The 22,702-nt window shown below is 37.3% G+C and overlaps 1 protein-coding gene across 13 annotated transcripts in view; it reads right to left on the bottom strand.

The window, feature by feature from the left end:
• Window positions 1-10,728: 10,728 nt before the first annotated feature.
• PARD3 (par-3 family cell polarity regulator) overlaps window positions 10,729-22,702 on the bottom strand; it is a 448,911-nt gene continuing 436,937 nt past the window's right edge. For all 13 annotated transcript variants that reach the window (XM_082293631.1, XM_082293621.1, XM_082293619.1 and 10 more), the window contains 2 exons: window positions 16,225-16,352; window positions 10,729-12,807 (listed from right to left, as the gene is read on the bottom strand). In XM_082293631.1, the coding sequence (XP_082149757.1) occupies window positions 12,414-12,807; window positions 16,225-16,352 (522 nt within the window). In that variant the 3' untranslated portion in view covers window positions 10,729-12,413. The remainder of the gene's footprint in view (window positions 12,808-16,224; window positions 16,353-22,702) is intronic.

The raw sequence follows: 22,702 nt of genomic DNA, 5'->3' as shown, positions 1-22,702 counted from the left end.
ATACAATTTAAATGGAGGCCAGAGGAGAGAGCGCCTGGCCCAGTCTTGGCCAGCCAGCAGCTCCAGGGTTTGGGCATTTCTCCAGCTGGGAGCAGGGACTCGCACTACCATGCTCTTGGGAGTGCTGTAAGTCCTGGGCTATTGATTATTCTGTAGGCTTTGTCCTCACTGCAAAGTTTTCCTTTTGACAGATGGGTTTTTTTCGTGAAGATGAAAACCCCTCTGTCAAAAAACTTCCAACCAGTTCTTTCACTAAGACAATCAGTGACTCAAATCAAAAGAACTGCGATAACCCCAAACCTTAGGACTGAATTGCCTTAATTATATATTACACTTGATAGAGCAATCAGCGTTGCTTTGATTTGGGATATGAATAGATAAGATCTGTGTGAAAGATTTAAAAAGTCACTCTGTGCCTCTTTTTTCCCCTTTCTCTCTCTCTCTCTCTTTTTTTTTAATTGACATTACCTTGACAAGTTCATGTAAAGTATCATATTCTCTCCCTGGCGTGACTGAACTCTGCTGCTCACAGTTTTATCACTGCAATGGCAAATATTCCTCTTAGTTAGAGAAAAAATACTTGGCAGCAAAGAAAAGGGAAAAATGGTTTTGGAGTACTGGCTTTGGTTTAGGCATTTATCTTGACTTTAATCTTCAAGCTGAAGTTCCTGTTCTCCTTTTTGTCCTCAGTACAAAAAAATAAAAATTTACTAGAATACAAAATATTTATATTAGGTTTTCAAATCAAATTTAAATTTTCAGTTACCAGATATGTTCCTTTCTTTGAAAACAGCTTCACTCAGATCCTACGATTTGACTACAAAGGGATATGAGAATGTTCAACAGGAAAAATAAGATTAAAGCCCTTTATGAGAGGATGGTAGGTTCAAGGTGACAACGCATTGTGATTTTATACCAAACAGAAATATCATTAAGAATTATCTCTAGGTCACAGTACTGACTAGAAGCCTGCAAACCATCTCTTTGTTACACAAGCCTGGTTTTAGTTACAGAAACATCAAAAAAACATTAAAAAGAAGATATTGAAGCATCAAGAGAATGCTAACCTGACAGCAGCCAATATCTTGAAAGTGTATTTCTTAGTTGTGGTATTTACAGGCCAGATTTTCAAAATTGGTCTCTATTTTTGACTGAGTCCAGTTTGCAGATGGAAGTTTAGCATGTAACATCATACTGGGCTTTGCTCTTCCTGTCTTCCTCCCTCCTCTTGTACCACCTGGGTGCTCAGGTTTTCCATGTTCAGAACTTCTGAGACTCAAGGCTAATGTTTCTCATTTGGAACCAAGGTCTTATTGAGTCATATTTGGTGTGTAAAATTATGTCTATGTAATTTTGCCTTTAACTGAGCAAACAAAAAGGCACAGCAAGATCATTAAAGATGAAGTTAGCAGACTCCAGACTGACGATAATATAAATTTTTATCAGTACAAGCAGTTAAAAACTAAGGACACTGCCAAGGGATGTGGTGAATTCTCTGCCCCTTATCATCTTAAATATAAACTGGATGTCTTTCTGAAAGATTTTCTTGATTTCAGCCACAAACTGGTTTGATGTAGGAAGTATTGAATGAAATTCTACAGTCGGTGTTAAAAAGGAAGTTAGGTAATAAACTAGATTATTATAGCAGTCTCTTCTGACCTCAGAATCTCCCCAGAATCTATCTCTACCTTCAGGACTAATTTATTAAAAGCCTGGCTGGCAGTTGCGGGCAATGAAGTATTGCAATACTTCAAGGGTTCTGTGAAAAAGGACTGTTGCCAACATTGCTGACTGCAGTCAGCATTTTCTGAATATCATAGGAAGTGAAAATACAAAATAAGCATCCTTCTGATTCATGTACATTTTCCCCAAAATGCTTGCTTCCAAGAATTTTTCATTATCCAGCAACTGCACACCTTAAAATTTGAAATAAAATATTAAAAATTAATAACTTCCACTAGCTTATGATGCTTCTTCTCTGTCACACAAAATAGATGTCTAGGAAATATTACTTCTGCACACTAAGTAGGGATGCAACTCTGGCTGTGAAGAACTTGTCTATAAAAGTCTACTTGCCAAGAAGCACAGCCTAATCTGAAAATACTAAAAGAATCAGCCAATTAGAAAGCTATCAGTACTAAAAATTTGGATAGTCATTAATTTCAAAAATAAAAAAAAAAAGTAACTAAAGTCTCCAGGCCATGATGCCAATACACAGTTGGTTAAGTTATTAGAACTAGGTCTAGTGCTAACACCATATACAGGACAGTCTGCTGCTTGCTGCTGTTTGGTACCACGCTCATAGGCTGACTTCTGTATTTCTCACATTTTGCTAATAAATGGGACAAATGGCATTTCTCTATTTTGGAGCCTCAGAATGTGTGTTTCTTAAGGTATCATTTTTTATACTCCTTGGGCAAAATGGTTGGGTAGGTAACCATCTTCACACCTTTATGAAAGAAAAGGAAAAAAAGAATATAAAAGGAATCCGAGATTTTTTTGTTGAGATGTTCTCTCTAAAAGAGCAGAAAATCTATAGTTAAAATAAGTCAGCTCAGTACTTACTACTTAGTATTAAAACCCAGAAATCTGGAATGACTGTGGAGGAGCTCTATACTGTAACCTTCTGAGAAAACCTTGAGGGGACTCCTCATAGAAATTTTCCTGCTTTCTATGCCCAGAGACAAATAACCATAGAGATATGTGGGGCTTGCCAGGGCACCTGCTCTGGGACCCCTTTTGGTAGCACAGTTTTCCTGGAGGTGTGAAACTAGCCCTTCTGTTTTCCCTTTCCAATCCACAAAAAGAGTATTATGTCTGTGTTGAGCTATGCTACTTTTTTGACTCAGTTAAGAGGGAAAAAGGGAAACATACTGTATGGAAAAACATTTTGTCCCAGCTTGAGACAAATCATACAGTATCATCCAGTCACCCCAGAACGTATTTAAAAATAATCACTCCCTCATTTTTCACAAAATCTAGAGTTGGCTCTAAGGAGCAGAGTTTAGGTTTAGACTTAGCAACAGGAGAATGTGCCCTTTTGGCACCTCATATGACTTTCTCTGAACTTTGCCAAGCATTAATCCACTAAGTAATGTATTTGGAGGGGGAGAAGAAAAAAATTAAAGTTTTTTTCAATGGTGACAACATGGGACTATTTTTAAAGAAAATTCAGTGGTTCTTTCCATATATTGAATGACATTCAAGATCCAAATGAGCATTCATTTTTACCTTAGACATTCATCAGGAATGTGCTGGCAAATATCACAGGCAGAAAAATTTCTGCAAAAACTGGGCAGAAATTTCTATTATTCAAAGTGCTTTCACTCTGCTGATGCTCTTTAAATTAAAGGCTATTTCTTTGGCATCAGGGTGCTTCAATTTTACTAGAAATCATGACACTAAATATACCATATATACTATAAGGGCACAATCTAAAACATATTAGCTCAACGGTTGTATTCTTAAATGTCTACAAGTTACAATGTGTCAGGAAATCTGGGTTAAAAGGGTGCCAGAACTGAAGCCTAGTCAAAGGGAAACAGCAAAAGAGTTTAATTTTACTGCCTGCTCTGACAGGTCACTGGATTTTGATTATGCAGTCAGATATGGTATTCATCCCCTTGATAATGAAAGTTGGGTGGCTGGCTGGAAAGAAAAGGCACGGAAAGATGGCTTTTGGTCATTGTCTGAGCTATTTCTGGTAATCCTCCTTACTGTCTAACTCATGTGTTCAGGAAGGATTTGGGCCCGTGGGGTAAATGGAATTGAAATCTCTCAAGAGGAAAAAATGATAAGGAAACAATGTGTACTTGCCAGCATTTTTAGGGGGAGATGTTTAACAAAAGAAGAAGCCTGTGTTCTGTATTAGGTTGCTGCATTGCCAGCTCTACTGCTTTCATTGCTGCCTCACAACATCAGCTCAAGACAATAGGACTGTTGCTGTTCTGTCAGCTCTTTGCTGAAACTGTATCAGCTGGATGCAAATATCACCTATCACATGTCATAATATTGAAAATTATTTACCACTTAAGAAATATACATAGTATTTAGAGGGAGATTAACCCTTAACCACACTTCACTTATGGTTTAGTGTGGACTGGAAGAACACGCATGGTGACACTAGGTCACACTAGCTGCTCTGTAACTTTCTTTTTTCATTTTTTCAATTGTTTTAATATCTTCAGAGCTTTAAGTCAGGTTTCCATGTGCTCCTTCTCAGCCTGAGTCCTGCATCTTAAACTGTGTGCAGCAGAGGACACTACTGTGAAATTCACAGCACACCACTTGATTCAAGAGAAATGTAAGAGCTAAGTAAATTAACATTACTGCAATGATTTTTTCTGCAATAATGGCTCCCTCACACACAGAGAGGGCAAGGTAGTTCCCTGCCCTGCTTTCCTCCATCCTGTTTGAAGGAAAGGTGTCCTGGCCACCATACACAGTGAGCTGCCAGCTTTTGAGTCAAAGCTTCTAAGAAGCAACTATGATGGTGCTGTTGGCACAGTGTGGTGGGGCAGAATTTTGTATCCACCTGCACCAAATTAAGAAAAAACACACCCCAATTGCCCACCACTGGACAAACAAACCTGGCTTGGGAAATAAAGTGGGCCAGCCAAGGTACAAATGGCTCCCTTGTACTCAGAAGGAGCAAATGTGTTTCAGGCTCATGCTTACCTTGGTCCTGTGCCCTCCACTTTCTCTCACCACCTTTCCAAGGGTGTGGCACCAGGTTCACAAGGTTGCACTTGTTCTGCAATGCCAGAGGTGTAACATCAGGATATTCTTCCACCATGGCAGTGTGTGGAGTGCTGTGTGCCATTTGCATTTATCTGCCCAAACCTTCTCAATCAATTTTACCGTTTAGCTCCAATCACTGTAGACTGTGACATTTAATATCAAATACTCTTCCAATATTCCCACATTAATAAACACAAACAGTGAATCCTCTCTCTGTTGTAATCATGATTTCTGGCAGCATTTAAAAGTGCATATTATTATGACAGTATTAAGAATTGGTACAGCTTCATGCAATGCTGGAATATATATCCAAAAACTAATTTACTTGAGTTAGAATGTTAGGATTATCCTTCTGTCTTTCATGACTGGTGCTTCATCTGGAGAATGCTTAATGTTTTCTTGTCAATGAGTGTTAGCTCGAATTATTCCAATCTGTTTACTTTGTCCCTTTCTAACAAATGCAAATTATAATTAAAAAGGAAAAAAAAGGGAAAATGCAAACAGCATTGAAAACCTGGTATGACAACACTGTGTAGATTTTTCTACTCTTAAGTCCACATCAATAAGCAATTTAACAATAGAACTCTTAATGGGAAACCAACAAATGAAACTGTTGTAGAGCAGATCCTTGGATGAAATTTTTTCTTTGCCCATGTAATTGCATGGAGCCATCCTTGTGTGAAATCCCCCATCAGATCACAGGGTTTGTTGTATGTAAATTGAAGACTAAATGCTTGGTAGCACCTTTCAGCTCTGCAATGCTGGAAATGAGTTTTTTAATAAGAAATTAGATTAGTAATATTTTAGTCAACAAAAATGCAGAAAATTTCTGCATAAAGATGAGAAAATTATTCATGCAAACTGACTTTAAAAAACAAGAATGAACAATTGTTAAATTCTGTATACTACTATTCATTAAAAAATCTGTGCATTATTTTGTAAACAAAGAATGAGATGTGCAAAGAAAAATTATTTCTACTTTGCTGGCTAATAGTATTGACAGCTTTTGGCTAGCAACAGGTTGCATCATTTAGTGGTTTCAATTTTTAATATGATTTTATTCAGTTCTCAAAGTGAGGAAAAATATGTGGAAAATTACAATTAACTCAGTCAGATGATAAAATAGACTTTTGCAAACCATCAACCAGGCACCAAAACAAGACATAGCCATTTTCAGTCTTTGTTATGCTGCAATGGATTATATTAACCTTCAGTGAGTTTCAGAAGCAAAAGTGAGAAAAGATTTCTCAGCCTTAAACTTCCTCTGCAAATGCAAAAGTGGTTCCTCTGGTGTAAATTTACCTTTCTTTGTAGCTGATAGGCCAGAAAACTACAACTGATCATGTAGTAATAAATTATCATAAATATTATTTATAAACACTTATTAAAATGGTTCTTGCAGTTTAGGCTGGACCACAGAGCAGAGCCTGAATGTACCACACACTGAGAAAGCTGAGGAAGACGTGTGTCACCAGCAGGAAACAACAGATGGTTGGTAGAATGAAGCAAAACGTAAATCACCACCATTAGATGAAAAGTTTTAGGCAAAGACATTCCTGTTCCTAAGAACCTACTGGCTTTTAATAGCCTGGCTACAGCTGAACTATTACAAAGCTTTGGCCTTGTCCTAAAGAAGATATAAAATGTGATGGGTACCCAGAAGGGGGTCTCAGACTTCAGCATATTCTAAGTGGGAATAAGAATTACATTGGTGGAGCAGTGAAAACTAATGTCTTCTCCAGCCTTCTGAACACAGGTGATAACTGCTCTGGGCTCCTGGCAGAAAGCTGCAGCTCCTGCAAATCTCTTAAAATTCCTCTTGATGGCTTGTAATCTTCAAACAGTGAGCATGGGAATGTGTATTTCCACAAGAAAGAGGTCTTTCACTCTCTCTAAAAGCTTTAAAGAAGTAGTGCCTTAGATAAATGAAGAGACCCGAGGAACTCATTTTAACTATAGCGAAGACCCCAGCAGTATGGTCTGTACTTATAAATGAGAATATTACCAGAGCTAGGAATATATCATACACCTGCTGCAAAAGTCCAAATAACCAAATTTTAAAAACTCCTTTCATATCAACTCCCCCTCCACCCCCAAATATTCACCAGCTTTTACTGCCAACAATACTATTCTGTTCTATAGGCGATAAAAAAAACCCACAGCTCCTCGTCCCAAGGACTGACAATCTAAACACACCCCAGGGAAATCCACAGAGGAAATAACAGAGGGACAGTAAAGTTGTTTCCTTTGTTGCCTTGTTAACGCACATCTTATGTGCTACACAATAGAGTGAATCTCTAGGAGAGTCATGAGTTTTGTGCTGAGGTTACTGCTACCTAGTTTATTCCTTTTATGCCTTTGGGGCATAAAGGAGAAGAAAAGGCAACCAAATCCCAGTGGCTGTAATAGTGACAAGACTGTAAGGGGAGAACCTTTTTACTCACATTTTACACTTTTCCCTCACTCTTCATGTCTTTCCTTATTTTTCTAAGACAAGGATTATTCCAACAAAGAAGCAGATTAAAATTGGATACCTGAAGCTATTATCACCCGTGGCCGTCATCTCTCCCTCCCTGACAGATGTCAGTGCAGCCACTGCACTGAGAGCCCAATTTATGAATGTAAGCCCATCCCATCCATTAAGATGCCATCTGAAAACAGCATTTTGGGAAGCTGTTTGCAAGGAAAGTGGGTCCTGGCATCATCTGGAAGGGTGCAAACAGATTCCTCTTCCATCCATCTGCCTTTAAAGCAGTCTTCCAAACTTCTCTCAATTTTTTTTCTTCCAAAGCTCCTGGGCTTGATGTTTTTCTTCATCTCATTCAGAGAGTATTCTGTCCAGCCCTCAGAAGTGCCTAGAAAGTGTGCACTGCACACAGAACAGAAATTAAAGCAATGTCTTTAGTCTGATTTTGTGTAATCCCAACTCAAGCTTCCAGTCTCAATTTTTAAAATTGATTAAAGTGTAAATTACAAAAGATAATACTACACCCAAGGTCAGAAAAATATTAAAATTAGGTTTACAAATCTAAGAGAGAAAAATCAATCACTGGCAAGAAGCAGCCTAGGATATGAATGAATTGAATGCCATTTAGAGAAACAAATAAATGCAACAGAATTAATCAGCAGATGTAAAAGAGAAAGTGTGACGTTGATACAAAATAGAAGAGATTACAAGAGGGCATGAAAAAATGACTGTGCACCAAATGATAGCTGCTTTCTGCACACATAGAAAAAACACTTAAATGATGCAAGTTACTTTTTGAAAAGGGGCATGAATTAAAGGCAAATAAACCCAGTCTGTGCCTCTCTCATGTACCCACACACACACAAACCCTACTTTCACAAAGTCAGTCCCATTGTGGATTTCTGACCCTCACCCTTCCTCTGCCAAGCTAAAGCTGAATTTTAAATTGTGTCTGGAAGGCCAGGGTGTGCTGGTACAACAGCAGCATAAGAAATAGATGAGGTTTTTTCTGTGTCTGCATTCCTCACAGATTCCTCACAACTCTTATTAACTAGACTGAGGACTTGGGAGAGAAAGATGTAGAAACAGTCAGGCACAGTAAATAGAATTAGGAAACATTTTGAAAACATTCCTGCAAGCCAGGACATGCAATTGCCAAATTCACTTTAAGTCTCAACAACCCAAGTTCAGAGGTTTGAATCACTCAAGAATATCCTATGTTTAGCAAACACTGCTAATCTGGCACATCTCTTCCTTGTCTGGCCAAACCCTTCCCTTCTCAAAATACCCAGAACAGATAAATGCAGTGTTACAGATACTCATTAGAGAGAACGTGACCAAAACATCAGTGCAGCTTTGAAAGGCAGGCCATTTATCTACAGTCATGGCCACATATCTACAGTCATGATGGGCCTAAATTTTGTTTTGTTGTACTTCCAGCTGTTTGCCAGCAATAAATGGCAACTGTACTTTCCAACTGTGTTCAGCTGGGCTCTACGCCATTTTTCGCTGTTTTTGATGGCAGAGTTCTCAAAGACATGCATTAAACTATCTGGCCCATGCAATAACTCACTAGGGTTGCACTCATGCTTCCAAGGAGGCCCAAAAGAAGAGGGAAAGTAGTCTTTTTTGAGAAAGGCAGCAGTCTTCTGCATTAGTAATATTAAACTTTCCCAAGGAATTTCAATAGCATTAACAAATTATTTTGATGAAATACAGGAGACTTTGCAGATAGTTTTCTCAGGGTTTCAACAGAGCAAAATGTGCAAGCTGTACACCCACTCCTTGATGTTGTAAGCTCCCTTACAGTCTGTCCTGTAACCATTCTCAAATATACTAATGTTACAGAGTTAATCTCATAATGGTAATGCGTTCACAAACAAATTACTGCAGTAATGCAGTTAGCTCAATTAACTTTTGAATCTATTCACTAGGCAGAAATAAAGGTCATTTTCTATTAAAATATCTCCCTCCCACTTCCTTATCACCCTTTGCAACTTATGGGAGTTAATATTAGAAATCCTGTCTACGCTATGTCAGGAAGAAGACAGGATGACGAAGCCAGAAAAAGACCTTATTCTTTACTAACATAACACAGACATGGCCCGAAGAGAACATCTGCCTTCTTTCATGAACACATCTAATTATGGCAAATTGTTAACACCTTGAAGAGGAGTTTCATAGAAGGGTAAACTTTAACATATGCCATTCTCACACATAAAGCACCCTGTACTTCATACTCTTCCAAACACATGCCCTTTTTCCTACAACAGTTTATCAAAGGCCTTGTTTTGAAAAGGACTTCAACCTGTTTTCCATTCCCGTGGATGCATTTTTTTAGTGCTTGCAATTATTTGCCAGTGCAAATAAATCCATAGAAATGTCAAACTATGTAATCTGGGAATGCAGTCAGGAGATGAGACAGCAAGGCCTGCAAAACTGCAAATGAAATTATTTCCCCATGCACAAATGTGAGACACTACAATTTAAATCTTTTGGAAAATTCTGCCTTTATTTGAGCACTGAAAACTGCCTGTCCACCCTACAGCGCTTGCTACTCTTCCCCTTGAGATCCCACACTCAAGTCACAGCGAATAATTTGACACTGTTATTGCCATGGCAACACCTTGATGTCATGCATACACAGAATCGTGATTGACATTCCTGCAGTAACCAACAAAAGGAGAAATGAGGGGAAGAAGGAGAAAACCAGACTTGGCTCCAATACTAATGGGGGAAACAGAGTATCATTGGCACTGTAAATATTGCTTTATTCATAAATCTGCTTTCTCCCATTTTTCACCATGCCAATGTTCCTGTGAAGAGCTCCCATCAGACCCCAAAACACACACAAAGTGCAGAGGGGGATTCCTAACATACACCTGGATTTGGCCAGATTGCAGTGGGTGTCCTTCTGACAGTGCTCTCCTTGGGCTGAGTACTCCATGCTACAGCATGGAAGATTTTTGCCTCAGAGGTTAGTCTTAAAAATGTGCCTCTTAAATGCCATAGGTATGGCCTAAAATAACACAACACATTAAACAATGTGGGTTTTGCCTCTGAGGATAGTCTTCAGGTGTTCAGCTGGACTGTAGATCTTTCTCCTTTTCTTTTATTTTTTCTTCCACTCTCCTCTCCTCTCCTCTCCTCTCCTCTCCTCTCCTCTCCTCTCCTCTCCTCTCCTCTCCTCTCCTCTCCTCTCCTCTCCTCTCCTCTCCTCTCCTCTCCTCTCCTCTCCTCTCCTCTCCTCTCCTCTCCTCTCCTCTCCTCTCCTCTCCTCTCCTCTCCTCTCCTCTCCTCTCCTCTCCTCTCCTCTCCTCTCCTCTCCTCTCCTCTCCTCTCCTCTCCTCTCCTCTCCTCTCCTCTCCTCTCCTTTCTGATGTTTGTAAGTGTTCACAGGAAGATACACACAGACCACTAGGAATAGTATAAAATAACATCTTTTAAGTATTTTTTAACCTCAGTGTCTGCAGCAGTTCTCATACGGGTCTACAGGCAATATCAAGACAAGGATGGAAACAGCCTTTTATTCTAAATTTCATATGTACAAGGAAAGCCATTTTACACAGTTTTGTAAATTCTGCGTAAAAAAAGCTATTGTCATACAATGTCACTGTGCTTACACTAATAAGAACTTTTAAACACGGAGTACATTATTAACAACAAAAACTGTTAACAAACAGGCATAAAAGACACAGATATGTGTGCTGATATTTCACATATATTCTAGAAATGAGTTGGCGCAAAAATAAAATGTGCCAGTAAAAAAAAATAGGCTTTTTTTTTTTTTAATCATGCAATACATGATTTTCTTTCTTGCTTTCTCTCCTTTTTGTACACAATATGCTGAGATCCATTCTCAAGCCTTTTCACATCAGGATTTGCAGGCACTTCAGAAACCAGCTATTTTTACAATACATGAAGTTCAGACCAACAAACACAAAAACAGCTGCTTGCAAAAGAAATTCTCATATCCCATATGCACATTCAAATATTACTCTCTGCTACAGCAATCTTTTTTGCTTTAGTAATTTTTGGATACTGACATGTTTTCAGGAAGATGTATAACAGTTTGTCTCTATTCATGTACTTAAAGGTTTCTTTTTAATGTAGCATCACGATGAAACAATATGGAAGCACAAAGGAAATTGTCCATAAAGCTCCACAATTTCTAAAAAGAAGGAGTTGTTCTCTTTACATCTATTTGATCCAAAGAAAAATTTTGATTTCCTCTGCTCTTGCTTTGAGCTATTTCCAAAATTTGCCCAAAGTCTACTGTGTATCAGATGACCATGAGCTGACACCCTCCCTAGTTCTCTTCCTAGATACAAGTGTCATATGACCAATTTAATTTAGAAGCAAAGCAAAGCAGAACTGAATTGTATGTTTGTTCATAATTTCCCATCTTTAATAAATACACTTATCAAAGGTTTGGCTGTGTCTTTATAAATAATCTCTCTCCAGTTATTTCATTTGTAATGGACTGTGCATTAAGATTATAAGGCAATTGCAACAGAATTCTCAGGATAACTGAAAGCTTAATATTGTTTTCCTCGTGAGTCAGGATAAAGGCTTTTTTAATAAGCTCAGAGTGGGGAGAGAGAGAAAAAAAAGAGTGCATATGTGCATAATAGAAGAAGGATAGTTTTTCAGCATATAGACATTTAAATATTGATCAACAAAGACTGGTAATGACTCCACCATAAAACATAGCACAACTCCAACTGCAATCCAGAGCAGACCTCAGCCTTATCCACTCAGGAGTGATATCTACACCTCCATCTGACCCGAGAGAAATAATAAAGGACATGTCAATGCTTCCTTCAAACTCAAATTAATTAATTTTGTGCCACAAAGCTGCATGTTGGTGTAATAAGTCACTGCAAAGTAAAACATGTTACAACAAATCCTAGTGAAAAGCCATTGACAACTAGTGGGCTGGGCTACGGAACTCGGAATGCAGAGGCGGCGCTGCTCACTTCCACTATGATTGTCAAATGGTGGAACGTCCTTCCATGGACTCAACACTTGGGACACAATAGCAAAGACATAAGGCCCACCAATGCTTTGCCCATATTTTCAAAGGCACTGAAATAGAAAACAGGTATGTTCCTTAGTACCATCAGTTTAAAATGTTTTCAAAATATAAGTCTTTATATGAAAATGTTCCTTATTGCATGGTAAGTTGATCCTCATTTTCTTCACCTCAAGAATAAAATGGTCTTCCCTTTTCTGGTGTTTGCAATCTGTTTAGCCTCGCTACCTGAGATGGTGAAGGCGGTACATCTTGTCTGAAAGGACCTTTAGGAGGGGTATAGTTAGGGTCCTGAATTTTCTTATACGAGTCATAGTTGCTAGGTCCTTCAGAAGAAGTTTTTTTTTTCAGTTGTTGTTCTTTCCGCCTCTGCTCTTGACGGAGCAGTTCTTGTGTTTCTAGCATTACCCTGGCATTAAAGCCATGTCCCCCCATATAGCCATTCCTTGATCCCTGGTAGCTGGAATATCTGGGATTTTCCTTTGCAGTCTGGAACCCTTCTCCAGGGGAATAACTCTGCTCCCAGGAGTCTTGAGATACAGAACTGGCATTTTTCCGGCTTTGCCTGAAAAGAAAAATGAAAGAGGTTTATAAGACAAATGTTCTGGTTTCCCTTCGACTGTTACTGACAATAATCACTGGAAAGAAGGAGGCTTCTGCCATACCATCAGCTTTTCCCCAGCTATGGCATTCTCCAGAAGTCACTTTCTAGAGTTAAAGTCCTCCTCTGCCCCAAAGTGATTCTTGTCTCTTTTGTTAGGAGAACATTTCCTAGAGAGTTGAACTACATTTCTAGGCCTCTGCAAGAGGAATATTCCCGAAAACCCATTCAGTGCTACAATTACCCTCATGTTCTCAAGAAAAAAGTGTTACAATTCAGTTGCAGACTTGGAAAGACCATACATGTTGCTGTGCTTCCTAAGAATGAAGGTAATAGCCAGCAATTGTAAAGTCACTCATGAAAGATTTGAATCTAGACTGACACTTGATTAAAAATGTAACAGGCAGATCCTTAAAACACTTGCCCTAACACTGCACAAGTCAGAAGATAAAGCTCGTTACTGATAGGTAGTTCCAGTTTCTTCCTCCCATTTCCTGAACTAAGAATTTCATGCTATAAGGACTATTTCCCAATCTGCTATAGCTTTCATAAAAGAAAAGGCAGAGATAACCTTTTTTGCTCATTTTTTGGCTCCAGGGAGTAGATAAATAGGCCAAATACATATAGGAATTACAAATTCTTATCTCTTTTCACAATAAATCACCACATTATTTTGAAGACAGATTATGGTTTTGAAATAACTTTAATTTACTATCAAACTGCTAGATGCTTGTATGAATTTAAAATAAGATCCGTGGTGATAAAGTAAAACAATTTTGTGCTGCAGCAAAAGAGATACCTACTTTAAGATTAAAATTAGAGTATGAGAATCAAGCAATAAAATAAAATATATTGTGGCATAAATCAGTAAGAAAATAATTTAGTTGTTTATATATGGCTTGGTTTTTCATATCATCACATATGACAATGTGGCCTCATCCAATGAATATACGGTGGAGATACAGGAGACCTGGAAAATTTTTCTACCATTACTAAAAGTAAAAAGTCACCTAATGTTTTTGCAATCTTCCTTCCACATGAATAATTGGAAAATTACCATATCCACCTTATTTCATAACTGATTCCGAGACCTCTGGATGAAAAATTTTACGCAGGATGAATGTAAATTATTGCAGCAAAAATTACAACATAATGTAAATTCTTACAAAAAATTTTATAGCTGTTATTGGTATTCTCATATCCAACTCCACCAAAGGAACAATGCTTCTGAGTCATGTTTTATCACTCCCTGGAACAAGAGCAAATTGAACGAACCTCTGTAGGCTACGAAACTGTCAAGTTTCTGATCTAGAGCAAGATAAATTTTAAGTAGTAGAAAATTAACGTGGAGTTAAACCTTGCTCTTACAGTTTCACTTGGGACAAGAGGATGACTAGTTGAACCAATTTAATTTACTGACTGTTTTCTGGTACTTGTTCAAAATTACTTGGCACATTTTCCCTGTTTTGCTGGGAAGATCCTTTAAAATTGACTCAAGAGTTTATTTGCCTTCAGTACTAAAGATTTGAATGTGCAAAGGAAAAAAAAAGGAGGCTCGTAAAGAATACACAAGATGAAAGGCAGCAAAGCTCAAGAATGAAGCCAGGGCACAAACTTCAATCATTACAAAGTCATGGTTGCAACATAAAGCTTGGGACCTAGGTTTCAGACTAACAGAAAGATTTCTTTAAAGACCAGTCACAGCATTAGGAACAGTTTGTAAAGATGGAGAACTGGATGCCCCAGGTTGTTGTAGGAATATTGTGGTATTTACAGTGCTGAACTTTAGCCCTGCAGTTCTGTCTGCTCTCAGCACAGCTGAAATACTCAGAGTGCTCAAACTAAGCCATTAAATTATCATTAATTACTCAGTAACATGCATTGCTAGATTGCTAGCCATTTCTCATGTTGAAAACCACCTTGAGTAAAGTTCTCAGTAACTCTTTTCAGAAAAAGCATTTCTGTGAGCTGTTCTGTGATCTATTTTTCATATTTCTTGTAGATTAATTTTCTTGTAGATTAATTTTCACTTTAGAGTTATTAATTTCTGCCACTGGAACAGCCTTGCAACTGATTCCAACTTTTAAATGCTACCAGAGATTGTGAAGAGGGGAAGTGAGTTTTAAGAATCATAGTTTTAAAATATAAACAAGCGTGGTTGAGTGGGGCTAGCAGAAATGAAAGAGAATTTCTCAGGAGAAACAATATGACATTAATAGGTGTGGTCAATTACAAAGGAAGGCAGAGATAAAAAGAAGAGAGGATATAAAGATTTGCAAGATGAGAAACTAACGATCTCAGAAAACACAGGAACTTTACATTTCTCTTTCCCACCTTCCAAACTTAACAGAAAAATTCTACACTGAAAGGTGTAAAAGCATTTGAAAATCTGAAACTGTTTTATTTTCAAAGATGTTGCTAAGATAAGAGTTCATGGTTAGATAACTTTGCTATGAGGCTTATATTTGTTTCCAAAAAAAGAGTTATAATATTCCCAGTAAAACATATCTTGTCACAACAAATTTTTTTTCCACACCATTTCCACACAAGTCATGAAAAGTAATACAGCCTTATTGGAAAGCAATTTGACACCAAGCTCCAGTGTAAATTATTCTCCATTCAACCATTGCTGCTGAGATTTCAAAATGCAAAGACTATTTGCATAATGCTTAACTATGAGAGTTAATTTGAAACACAAGTTGGCAAAACTTCTATTAATTCTTAAAACTAAATATCATGTAAAAGACATTTTGCCCAAACAACTAATCTTTAAAAAACCTACCACTTAAAAAAATAGGTTTGTTTACACAAAAAAAGTATTAATTTTCAGTATTATATATATATATATTAAAAAAGGTATATATGTAAACTTGAAGAGCCCTTGAAGATTTCTTGGATAATTTTCTCAGTTCCATATTTTTCTGTTGGAGGTCTTGAAACTTTTTTCCCCTTTTAATTTTTCTCCTGTATTAACATCGCAAAGATAGAATTTCTACCCAGTAAAGAATTAGGCAACAGAAAAAAAAATCATCTGACATGTCAAAAGGGGACAACTCATGTCATGCTTAGGAGACTTTCATAATTGCAGAAAATTAAACTGGATGTGTCCCACAAAGAATAGATTTGTTTTAATATTTCAATTCTGCTGGGTGCTGAATGTCATCAAATTCCCCTGAAATCAGCTCTGAAGCAATTCTCTGAAGCAATTCTCAGCTACCACATGCTCTCACTTAAGAAATTCTATGCCTCTTCCACAGTGAATACATTCTGCCTTATATCAATGCTGAACAAAAGTGTCTGCACTAAGTAGGACATTTTCCTCCACAAATGGAATTAGCTCCAGGCTCCTACGCACGGAACAGCTTCAGACAGTTCCCATACCTGGGCAAGGAGCTGTACTGGCGCTGAGCTTGCTGGAAACTCTCTCGCTCTTCTTGCCGCTGCCGCTGCATTTGGACCTCTACTGAAACAGAGTGCCTGCCACTCTGTGAGTATGTCTTGGTGTTTGGCTACAAAACAAAATTGAAAATGTCTTAAACAAAGCAGAAAAATACCCACAAAAGAGCCATCATTTAAGTTGCTCTTGTACAAATACAGCAATATTTGTTTTAACATGCAGTTCAAGTAGCTCTTTCACAATAATTAGGTTAAATTCTGACCTGTAACAGTGGCTTGTGTGACAAATTCTGTTTATGACCTACCATTTCTGAGATGTATCAGGCAAACAATCATCCAGAATGGGTTATGCTTTTCTGGCAATGCTGTAATTTAAATTAAGTCAGTGGAACAGATTTTCAGACTCTCTAAGTTAGCCAAGCCATAGTAATGCTAAGTTCTACACTCCACTGAGGATTTGAGGGGGGAACGAGCACAGCAGCTCCTTTGAACATCACCAATACACTCAAGTGATGCTCTCCCTTAGTGGAACCATCCTATTTTGCTGTAGGCCCAGAGACAGGGAAAACATCTGGTTCAATATGATCAAGTAGATAAATTCAGCAAGTCTCTTGTGGACAATGAGGACTCCTGTATCTCTGAGAAGGATCTTAATGAGGTGACAATTTGAAACGTTGAAGCCAATACTAAGAGCAAGTGAAAATGGATGGTCTTTCTGGGAATAGAGAGTATTACTAGTCAAGATCTGACAGAATGGATGGATCCAAACTTCGGAACAAGGAAAAGTTCACTTTTGTAGAGATACCACTTTTCATTTCACCGTACTACTTTCTTCAGATTTTGTGATTTCATTTTGCAAAATAGAGTGTCACAAAAATCAAAGAATGCTATGGGCTTTTCTTGTTGTTTTACTAATAAGGTTTTGCCTACAAAGAAACCGAGCATTATTTTTTTTTCCTTCTTAAAATTACCAATACTATTCAAAACATGTAAGTTTAATCATGGGGAAGTTAGGGAGCATAACCACTTGTCTGAGCTTGGGACTGAAAGAGCTTGTCTCAGACTTGCTTTTAAAAGCATGTTTTGCCTTTTTATCTCTGCTTTTCCTCAAAACAAACATCTCTTGTTTTTTTCCATTATAATTTCTGCAGCAGAAAGAGATCCTAATGGCTCACAAATATATGCAAGATAAAAGGCTTTTCAAAACCTTTGCACATTGAAGACAAGTTTTAGAAACTAGAAAGTTGTCATTTGTGACATAAATGTCTTACTGTAGTCACGTACCTGCAGGTAGCCAGAAACAAGTTTTAAACAGGTGTACAACTTTTAGAAACTTTGTTGTCAATGAGAATACACTTCAGACAGAGCATCAGCCTCAGCTCAGAATTTAACAGATCAATTTTCCCATTAGAAGATTACTGGGTGAAAGAATCAGAATGTGAAAGCACAGACTAGGAGTAACAGCGAACTTATTTAAGAGAATCCTGAATGCAACAGTAATGTCTATTTCAGAATAGGTTTACTCTGTAGAAACCTCAGTAAAACAGCATTTCTAATGAAAAATGCTTTAGGAATGGTGAGATGAAGCAACAAATTGAGAAAACAGAATCATGTGTCAGCCTTGTGGGAAATTTTCTTAGAGATGAGTAAGCTGTACATATGTATGTCCAAACCAACAACCCCCACAGAGATTTCCTACTATATTGAATAAGTGCAACACATACAGAGCAGCATTTCAGTTATTGCATATGTCAACATTTCTAACTTTCTTGACTTTATTGAGAGTCTTCTGACATTTGGTATTTTACTGAAGGGCTCAGCTTATGGAAGGGAGTGATTACCTGAAAATCACAAGGTTTATTTGTGAATTCTCTCCTGTGTGGTTATAAGCAGCTTACAGCAAACCAGAGGGAAACTCAAAAGTTCCCATATCAACTTCCCCATAAAGAAGAAAAACATTTAAACTAAGATCTTACAGCCAATCTCCTCATTTCATGAGTTTCACTTCAACAACATTGGAAAGCTTGCAGCTACATTATGTCATATGTGAGAAAGTAGTTATCACAGACAAGACATGAAATCAGAATTGCTTCTCTTTATTTGAAAACGGTTTCACTTTTTTCAGTTGGCTGTAAATATTAAGGAATGTGACAGTACAGAGAATGGTTAAATCACCAAACAGGTAGAGATAGGATTGAGCTGCTGCTCAGTTTAGGTTTATACAAGACAATAAAATGCATCATCTAGAAAGCACACACACATGTGGAGAGATGAAGTTACCACAAAAACCTGTAGTAAAGTGCCAGAAGCTCTGAAAGTCCTAATGGAGTATGGATGGACTAAGATCAAAATGTAACTTCAGAGATATTTCTTTTTAATGCACAGAGGAACCAATGGTTCAATAGAGGGAGGAGCTGTCACTCCTGTCTGCCTGCTGTAGTGCATGCCCAGAATGACAGGATCTGAGGAGTCAGGTCTGGATTCTCTGGCAGTTCACAAAGAATTTCATCTAATGGATGGCATTTATAATTTGATGGGTCTAAAGGCAAACATCTCAAATCCACTATCTGATTTACTGAAGGTATGAGTACCTGTATGCCCTGTTAAACTAAGAGGATTTGCAATACTTAATTAATATGGAAAGGACACATATTTAGTCTGAACGTTGTTCACATCTACCATAAGCTGTTCATATAATTGAATCTATTATCTCATTTCAAGTATCCAAAAATACATCAATGAGACAAAAAAATACTCTCTTTGTATGTAATCACATAGTCCATAACATATCATATATACACACAGACAGGTACATTCAACCATCTTATTAATGACAAGGCTTTTCTTTCCAACTTTTGCATTCAAAACCTCAGTGATACCATTGTGAATGCCCTTGATATATGGTTACAATGATAAAAAGACTTAATGTATTCCATTTTGGACCCTTAACTTGCTCAGTAAAATGCAAATCTCCATACAGTGATGTAACTTTTCAATGTGCTGTTGACTGAAGTAACTAAACAAAAAATATTTATATAATAAGTAATTTTAGTCTTCAAAAACTAATAGGTAATTTTGTCTCAGTTCTCATAGTATGCTTTTATACACATATATTTTTATAAAATATATTCCTAAACACACATCTATATAAATGCCTAGCCCATTTATGTTAGCATAAAATGGAGAAAATTAAGAAAAAAAAAGTTGCATTATTTTCAGGTCTTTCAATGGCAACAAAAATATGTGTACAAGGAACACACGTAACACAGTAATTTTAACACTGATATCAACACAAGGCTAAGTACAATTATAACAACCTGAAATCATCCAACAAAGCTGGCAACAGCTCAGTCCTCACTGAACAGATTGATAAGAACTCTGGCCTCGCTTGCAATGAGATGTATGACAAGCACTGACCTTTTAAATTAGGATGTGGTCAAGGCCACAACAACAACCAAGTCTGAGTTATACAAATAAATGTATGTTCAAGTCTTCCACAATACATTTAAGTGGCAATGACAGTGCATTCAGCATTGTTAAACAATATTCAGCATGTAAAATTGTGCTTTAAGATAGATGAAATTACATGGCTCTCTACTCAAAGAGGCATTAATTTAAAACCAGGGCTGCAAAGTTAAAAGTTTCTACGTTCTCACTTTATGCGAGCAACATTTTTTCATGTTACAGAGAATGTACCCCCATGGCTCACACTGCAGTGACTATTATCAGCAGTCCAGGCCAACATATTTTAGGGACAAAGGTCCATCCTCTCTTTTCCTACCTATCCCAGGGGCTGCCCACACAGCTTCTGTCCCCAGAGAGTGGCACAGCTACCCACACAGGGTAGTTTTGCGTGGTGGCAGCATGGATGCCTCAGGAATGGCACAGACCAAAGCTGCTGCTGACTTACAGAGAGGAGATCATGGGGGCTATCCAGGGCACTGGTTTTTCAGGGAGATCCAACCAGTTCAGGTGATAGGAGATCTACCAACGTCAGTAACATACCTATCTGACAGCCTACAGCCACAGGGACAAGCTGGGAGAAGTGCTTACTCAGACTCAGAACATTTTGGGTTAATAAAGAAATAGTTAACAGGGAAATTACTAAAGGAGCAATTCCCTTAGTATTTTCCCAGTTATTAAAAAAGGCCATTATTTAATAATAAAATAAATGTGCTAATTTTTTTTTTCCAGATTAAGCTCTGTGTTTGACCAAGAAGTTTCAAGTTCACCTGGGAAGTTGGCAGGAACAAGGCCCCCACAAAAGTCCGTGGTTCTCATAATGCAGCACTAATTAGAAATAGATAAGATTAAATGACCTTGCCTGCTTTATGTGTAAATGTACTTGGCACAGATGACAGACAATCCAGTAACTGTGTCTATCAAAATTCAGAATGATAAAAAACATTCAGTGTTTCTGGGAGATGTCCTTGAAAACTATTTTTACTTCCATCTTTGTGTTTATGTTGCTATGGTGAACAGAACATATAGCAATAAGTCTTTTAAAAATTGCCAACAGGTGTATGTATTAACTCAAACAACATATAATAGGAAAAAACCCATCCCTTTCTGTACCTTTCTGTGGTGTAGGAACACTGAGCAGTATGGAACAAAGATTTCTGTTTTGTCTTAAGAGCAGCAGAAAGAAAATCTTCAGTATGTCAGAAACAAACCACTAAGCCCTGAAATTCTGCTTGAGGTATTTATGTTCTCCATACACCTGTGAACTACAGATATGTTTGTTTACTAACTAAAATAACTTAATTTCTTTTTAAAATCTTATATCTTCATTTTTTAACTTCAAATATATTAGTAGATTAAAGCTAGTGGGTAAGAAAAGGTTAAAAATACAAAATATTAAAGTTTGAGCCTATATCTTCGCAAAAAATGCTGGTATTTTATTAAATCCTTTGCAGATTTGATAAAAGGGATATTAACTACACGGTTAAAGAGAAACTACCTGTGAAGACACTGTCCTGCATAACTTTGGTTTCCTCTCTGAAACAGATTGTGGGATAGGAGAAACTGCAATTTAGCTTCTAGGGTTTTTGTCTACTGCGATACTCCATTATATATTGCCTAATATCTTGTATAAAGTATCCTAAAATAGATGCTTGAAATGGATTAATAATAGAAAGAATTACTACACTACTTCTCTTTCTCATTAATGTGTTGAGTAATTCTACATACTTTACAGCCTGATATAAACTTTACAATGTTTGTATTGAATAAAGTCTGTTACTGATTTTTTTCAGGTAATATTAATATGCTATGGTTGAAGTTACACCAATCAAAATTAGACTTTTGTTTTTCCTAAATAATTTTAGATTATTTAAAATTTAGTATGGCTTTGAGAAGGTCAAGGACTTGAGTACAGGGATAAGAAACAAGTATTTTAAACGGACAAAAAAGATTTTTTTTTCCTATAGAGACAAGACCTACACACCAAAAAAAAGCAGAAAAAACTTAAGCATAGTCCCCAAATTTTCTGAGCCTTTATTTATCAGGCCATGTATAAATATATTATTAGGACTCCTAAAGTCTTTTCTTTACGAAAATCATGTAATTATTTACTTTTCACAAATCTGTGCATGTAACTAAAGCTACACTCAGACAAGTCAGGTAATGTATATATTATGACCCAGTTAGCTGTTATCTTTAGAAAATAAACGATCTTTTTATTTGACTCCTAAATATTTAAAGTACAGTTTGCTCAGCTGCTCTCTCAATGCCAATTTTTTCCCCATCATTCAAATAGATCCAGGATGACTAGAGAGGAATGTTATTTGTGAAATGGAATTTGCCACTTCCCATTTTCAGCACCAACTATTGTATTGAATACGATGAAATAAAGCACCAACTTTTGTCCCTCAAGAATCTTTGTGGGCTTTTCTGGATCACTGGTGCGCTTCTACAAGCAGGACTGGCAAGCAGCTGTAATGTTTTCCATGGATTTAAAATGCTCTTTTTTTAAATTGGATTGTTCACTTCCACGGCATTTAGGGCTATAGAGCTGTGATTTTGTTGTTGAAGCAGAGGGGTGTGTCTGTTACTCAAGATGTGACTAGGCAAAAATACAAGATATGGAACAAATTACAGCGAAAGTCGCCCAAAGCCTGGGACTGGTACAAGGTAAACCTCAGCAGACCTAACACAACCCAGAAAAGCACAGAAAACAGAGGCTCGAGTTTGGTACCAAACAGAAAAATCAGCCCCAGAAGAATCCTCATTGGTATAAAAATGTCATAGCAACAGCAAGGGCCTTAAATATTAGCAGACATACCATGCAATTCTACATGCCCAGATACACATTTCTGCAAACTTTGACTGGAATTAACACCAGCAGGATTAAAATGGATTAATCAAATTTTATGTTATTTTTATCTCTTTTTTCCATGCAACATCAGGCCTATAGTACTGCCCCTGAAAGCTTCTTGTACCTTGCTTTTTGAAATACGTACAA

Source organism: Coloeus monedula (assembly GCF_965178545.1).
Source record: "Coloeus monedula genome assembly, chromosome: 1".
Classification (NCBI taxonomy): Eukaryota; Metazoa; Chordata; class Aves; order Passeriformes; family Corvidae; genus Coloeus; species Coloeus monedula.
The sequence above is the reverse complement of the archived record's forward strand: the minus strand, read 5'-3'. Positions and strand labels throughout refer to the sequence as shown.